Below are 6,000 nucleotides of genomic sequence, written 5' to 3'. Positions count from 1 at the left end.
GTGTATTTCCTCCCAATAACATATGGTCAGGTTCTCAACTAACCTTCCCCAGTACTGTAATCCATTATTTTGAGTAATAAGATGTTCATAGAGAAGATCTATAAAATTAGGCATCCTTATAGGTCTTTCCTCTGAATTTTCTTTCTGTTCCATCTTTTCTCTTTTAAATGTACAGTCAGTAGCTGGGATACTTGGAAGGATAGTGAAGTATGTAATTTATATTTACTTCCTATGATAAATACGTGCAGTGTTTTACAAATTGTTGAAATTATCAATTATTATGAAAGATAAAAGAACTGAATCCTTTTAAACTTTCAGCATTTCTCAGGAATTAGTGGTAAGTTGATGGAAAAACATTTTTTAAACCAAAGTATCCACATCTTGGAGTTCAAGCTGTGCGATTCTTTTCTTTATTGAAATAGTGAAGTATCAGTTGTTCCAATGCTGTAATGAATTAAGCCACACTGGACATTAAACCCAAAAGCAGTGCACCATTAGTTTGGTCAGCAGATAAGACATTCCCTCATTTTCAACAGTTTTATGCTCCATCTACTGTTCCAGCAATCTCTTAGGAGCTATCCCAAGATAAATTAGTGGGTAAGGGCATCCATTTTCTAAAAATACTTGCAATATTTCCTGGAGACACTTCATCAATGAAATGATCAGATAAATCCAACAAAGAGATAAATACCATTCAGGAGAAAAGCCATCAGGCATTAGCACTAAGAGCCTCCCACAGGGCCACAGCTTCGTTAAGAAACCTCTTTACTGAGGGCCACATATTATTTTATTACAGTCTTCCCATTAGTGCACTGTTACTAAAAATAACTCAAAAGTACAAAGAATCATGAAATATTTCCAAGCGGCAATTCATGGGTAATTTCTGCATGCTATATTAAATTGATAAAGCACATTATTAAAGTTAACTGCTACAATTGCTCTGATTGTAACACATCACTTTATTCTTTGCATTGTTTCATTTTGATTACAACCAGAAAACTGTCAACCATTCCTTAATGGAATAAGAGTAAAGCACTTGCTGGTGAGCTGGTCTTCACCATGGAGAGCTCAGGGATTTTAGAGTGTGGGGGCGGACCTGTTGTGGCTCCCACAGCGGCTTTCCAGCTCTGCTACCTGGTGGGGCTGGGCCAGTCTGCATGCTTGCAGACAGTACTATTTTGCATGACTTTCGGTGGAAATCCTTGGGTCCCTGCTGAAGCCCATCTAAACACTCTCAGCTACTCTTCAGTCCTCAAGTCGCCCTCCAGCTTGCAGAGGTTAAGGTCCGCCTCCCTGGTTTACAGGGAGTTGCTCCCAGAGCATGGGGCAAACATACTGATTATTCCCACTCCAGGGCTACTCACTGCGGGCCTTCAGCGCCAGCCAGGGTGATCTAAGGACTTCGCATGCACTTTCCATAAGAAAATCCTGAACAGTAATTAACACCTGAAAGTTCACACATGCCCAAAACTTGGCGATAAATTTGCCCCACGTCTCAGGGTTTGGCTTTAGGATGAGTGCTGAGGGCAGGCTACAGATTCACAAAAAGGCGTATGAATTTATTTTTCCGTTGGCCCTTTCTCGCTCCCAGGTGTCCCGATGAGACAGAAAGGCTTTCAGGCAGTGCTGCGCTCCACCAGGCTAGGGTGAGGCACCGGGGAGAAAAAGTCATCGTGGGCACCTCCGGGAGCCTGTCATCAGTCTCCAGAGGCCGCGCGCAGATACCTTGCGATGTCACGGTGGCCCTGCTCCTCAGCCAGGTCCACGGGCAAGCGGCCCCAGGCGTCACGAACGTCCAGCTGCGCCCCAGCCCGGTGCAAGGCCACCAGTGTGTCCATAAAACCCTCCCGCGCGGCATCATGGACGGGTCGGGTGAGCGTGGCGGGGTCCGCGCAGTTGGGCTCCGCGCCACGGAGCAGCAGAAGCTCCGCCGTAGGGGCACTGCCCATCATCATGACCTGCGGGGAGGGAGCAGAGCGGTCAGCTCGAGGGTGCGGACAGCGAAAGGCTGTTCGCCTGGGAGGGGGGAATGAGGTGGGGGGCGGAGCCATTTGAAAGACTTGCGTGTCTACCCTGAGATTTCCCGGCAAAGCCGAGGCGCATCCAAGCCTTGCGGGTATCTGTTTCTCTTCATGTGCTGATGCAACCTCCCCTCTCCCACTTATACTCTTTAGATTCCATTTTATTCTCCAAATTAAATTCTATTTTATGCTGCAAACTTGCAGAAATAAGAACTAATAGCAAAGTAATTGTCATTGTGGTAAACATTCTTGATTTTCATTGGAACATGGGAATTCATTTTGTTAAATGATTTATAGGCAAAGTTAAGTTTAAGTAGCTTATATATATATTTTTTATTTTTATTTTTATTTATTTATTTATTTATTTTGAGGCAGAGTCTCACTATGTTCCAGGCTGGCCACGAATTCCAGGCAGTCCTCCTGCTTCAGCCTCCCAAAGGTCTGGGATTACAAGCTTTGTGTCACCTAGCCCGGCTTGAAGTAGTTTTTAAAGTCTTAAATTGTATTGCTTGCTGCTTTTCCTGCTCCCCTCTCCATTAATGTAAGTGTGAAAATATTTATTAGGTAGTCAGCTGGCATTGTGAAGATGTTAGATTAATGCATCAGGGGAGAAAATAACAAACATCTTAAGTTTTTTAAAAAAAAGATTCACTTTGTTTAATTCTCATAGCAATCCTGGGGAAGGTTTGCTTTTGTATTATTAAATGTGTCTGTGCTCATAAATAGACTGTAGTCTAATAATCTGAGCTAAAATTGGGGATTAGAGGGGGGAAAAGTAAATTAAAATGATTTTAAGTTAATATATGTGTGGGCAAAATTTTGAGTGCAATATATTTAATCTAACTAGTAAAATCACCACTACATTTACATTGTACAGGACTTAATAATTACCACTTTTTTATGTTAAGCAGCAGATACTTTTCTCCATAAAAAGAGCTTGGAGGTTAGCAGTTAGATCAGAATGATGTACAGTTTTTATTAAAAGCACAATGTTTGTAGCATCCATTTGTGTATATCTACATTCTGCAATCACTTGCTTTTATGTTAATAATAAAAACAATTCTTGATAACTAAATGTCAAGGTCAGTCATTTGTTTTGTAGGTTTACTTGCTTTCAAGAGTACGATGTAGTTGACAGGCAGTAAACGTCTAGTTTTTTTTTTTTTTTGCATTATGAACATAAAAAACTTTATTTCCTCCTTTAAAGACTATGGGAGCTCTAAGTTATCATTTCTAGTAATAATGTAAAGGCTATATTACACATAGAGGAAAGGGAAAAAGAAGTGATTCTTAGTATCTCAGAATATGGTGAACTAAAATTGTAAATAAGAAAACTTGTTTCTATAATTAATAACATTTCAAGTCTTTAAGAACCATTTTACAATATTGTTGTTGCTTTAAAATATCCCTTGTTTGTTATACCAGTTTTCTAAGGGCTTAAAAGGATTGGCACTTTCCTTAAAATGAACCTTATTAGCAAAACCCTTACCCTCCACTTAGTTCCGCAGAGTGATTGGGGTAAGCACCAGATTTGACCGTAAGAGTCAAAAGTAACGTGCAAAATCATCATCTCACATTTTAAAGGAATTAAAAACATTATTAATTAAAGCAGAACTATTAGTTGAAAATCTGAATGTGTATATTAACAATGGAGAGACTAATTTTTTATGAAAGTCCTTTGCCATCTAAAGGGGACCTAACAGTTGCTGTAGCGATAGTGTTGTATTTCAAGTACTGAGTGTGGTAAACAATCAAAAACTGCAGAAACGTATTTTTTCTTCTCTGCATCATTTAAGAGACACTGCTAAAGTAAGTATTGTGGTTGGGGAATCTTGTTTCATTCCTTTCAATTCAACTAGTCTTTATGAGGAAAAACCTAAAACATTTCATACAGCTGTTTAAAATTAAGTTCACGGTGAGTTTTTCATGTGATATGATTTTGCAGATTGCTTACATCCAGTCTAGATTGTGCAACTTGTAATTCACTTATGTTTATCGTGGAAAGTAGACGGACAAAACAGGCTCCTTCCCTGACTTTACCTTTTCCCCTTTCCTCCCCCTGAATCTCTTCCTTGCATCTCTGATAAGAAGGCAGAACAAGTACGGATTTCTTTTTCCATAATTAAAAAGAAAGCTAGGGCTAGGGATGTAGGTGAGCGGTAAAGCACTTGCCTAGTAGCCTCGTGCCTAAGTTCGATCCCGGGAACTGCAACAAACGGGAGCAATTTTTTCCCCTCTCCCTTTCCAACACCTTCCCGTGGGATTTCTGCTGGGCAAAAGCCTGCCTCACGCCTAAGCTCGGCTTGCCGCAGGAGAGACTGCTGCCCACGGTCGGGTCGGTGGAGGGCTGGGTGCCCGCCGCGACCCGCGCAGGCGGCCGCGCGCCCCCTGCCGGCGAGGCCCGGGGCCCGGCTACCTGGATCGGGCGCCTCCCGAAGCGGTTGACTGCGTTGGGATCCGCGCCGGCGTCCAGCAGCTGCCGCACCTTCTCCACTTGCCCTCGCGCCGCGGCGTTGGCCAGGTCCGCGTCGCTGCCGCCACCGCCGAGCGCGCCCTTGTCCTCGTCTCGCATGGCGCAGCCCTCGCACCCGCGGCGGCCCGGATAATGCACCGCCGAGCGACAGCTGGGCGACTCTTGCCTCCCCGCCCGGCGCGCCGCCCGCACAGGAGCGCCCAGGCAGCCAGCTTCTGTCCCTGTCGCAGCCTCGCGGAGGCGCGGCGGCCTTGCAGGGCCGAGGGGCCCGTGGTCAGATCCCGGCTTTTCCTGGCGCCCGAGAGCCCGCGGACCTCGCCTGTCCTTCCCAGGCAGAGCCTCGCGCGCTGCCCGGCTCCGGCGGCCTGGGGAGCCGGCTGGGAATGAGCTCGCCTCCCAGCTGGCCGGGCTGCCCGTCTCGCCCCGCCCCTTTAGGCCCCGCCCCCCGAGGCCGCGCCGCACCTCCCCCTGGGCTCGCCCGGGGGGCCGGCCCGCAGCCGGTGACGTCACGGCGGCGGGGGCAGGGCGGTCGGCCCAAGCGGGAGGTGGGGGTTGGGAGTCCGCCCAGAGAGTTCTGGGACGCATGCGCCACACGGTGCGAGGGAGCGGCTGGGCTCGCCCGCGACGCTGCGGACCGCGGTCTGGGGCGGCGGGGCCGCGGCGCGAAAGTGTGGGCTGCGCGCGCTCGGCTCCTAATCCCCAGCAGGCGGAGCAGAGGACTTCTATTCTTTTAGCGCACGGCCAGCCAGTTTTATTCTGGAGAAGTTAGTCGTTCCCCTGCAGTCGAGAGGCGGAGGGAAACCCTTTGAAAATAACTCCCGCTGGATGGAACTCTCAGAAAGGGGCGGCCCGCGCCTGTCTCGCGGAGCGAGCGCGTCCTCGCAGTGCGGGGGCTTCGCCAGCCTCGCAGCCTGCGCGACAGTTTTCCCCTGGGTGTGTCTCCTCTGAACTGGCCGACCAGAAAAATAGTGAGAAAAGCTCAAGAATCCAGTTTTGCATGTACTTTTAAATTCTTTTTAACGTTGAATTACAGATACATTACATTAATAAATAAAAATACAGCAGGGTCGCGTGAGTCTAGGAGTTTGAGGTCAGCCTGACCAACGTAATGAGACCCCATCTTAATAAATAAATAGCATAAACAGACAGAAAACCCAAACAGCAACGCCAGAAAAACTAAGATCGCAGTTTCATCTCATGGTATTAGTACAGTGATTCTTTCTTTGTACTTTTACCTATTTAAACTCACATCAGCACGTATTTGGTTTTTATTTATCATGAGTAATAAAAGGCATTTATACAGTATTAATGAAACGTAATAAAACACGGGTGTGGTACTGGGCCTGTCATTAAACAGGCTGAACCTGTCATTAAATCCTCTTCTGAAGAAATAAGGATTAAGTGCTCCTTTTCCTCCTGATCTTCCTCAGTGAGTTTGACTCAACATATGTATTGCTTGAAAGATTCAAAACACTACAGCTGATATTACATGAAATCAGAAGAGAC

At 46.2% G+C, this 6,000-nt stretch overlaps 1 protein-coding gene across 1 annotated transcript; it reads right to left on the bottom strand.

Annotated features, from left to right (window-relative positions):
• Nucleotides 1-387: 387 nt before the first annotated feature.
• Nucleotides 388-4,916, bottom strand: Cdkn2b (cyclin-dependent kinase inhibitor 2B (p15, inhibits CDK4)). Its single transcript, XM_005401165.2, has 2 exons — nucleotides 4,438-4,916; nucleotides 388-1,958 (listed from the first exon to the last, which is right to left on the bottom strand). The coding sequence occupies exons 1-2, from the start codon at nucleotides 4,591-4,593 to the stop codon at nucleotides 1,698-1,700; spliced, it is 417 nt and encodes a 138-aa protein (XP_005401222.1). The 5' UTR covers nucleotides 4,594-4,916; the 3' UTR covers nucleotides 388-1,697.
• Between the last annotated feature and the right edge of the window lie 1,084 nt (nucleotides 4,917-6,000).

This window comes from Chinchilla lanigera, unplaced genomic scaffold (assembly GCF_000276665.1).
Source record: "Chinchilla lanigera isolate Chin_1 unplaced genomic scaffold, ChiLan1.0 scaffold00071, whole genome shotgun sequence".
Lineage (NCBI taxonomy): Eukaryota > Metazoa > Chordata > Mammalia > Rodentia > Chinchillidae > Chinchilla > Chinchilla lanigera.
This window is presented reverse-complemented; position numbering and strand designations above follow the sequence as displayed.

Bases quoted from the DNA above. Each gene is read 5' to 3' on its own strand.
- Cdkn2b (XM_005401165.2), bottom strand. From the start codon at position 4,593: ATGCGAGACGAGGACAAGGGCGCGCTCGGCGGTGGCGGCAGCGACGCG. The intron at 1,959-4,437 runs GTAGCCGGGCCC...CCCTCCCCGCAG, and splicing joins TCGGGAGGCGCCCGATCCAG to GTCATGATGATGGGCAGTGC.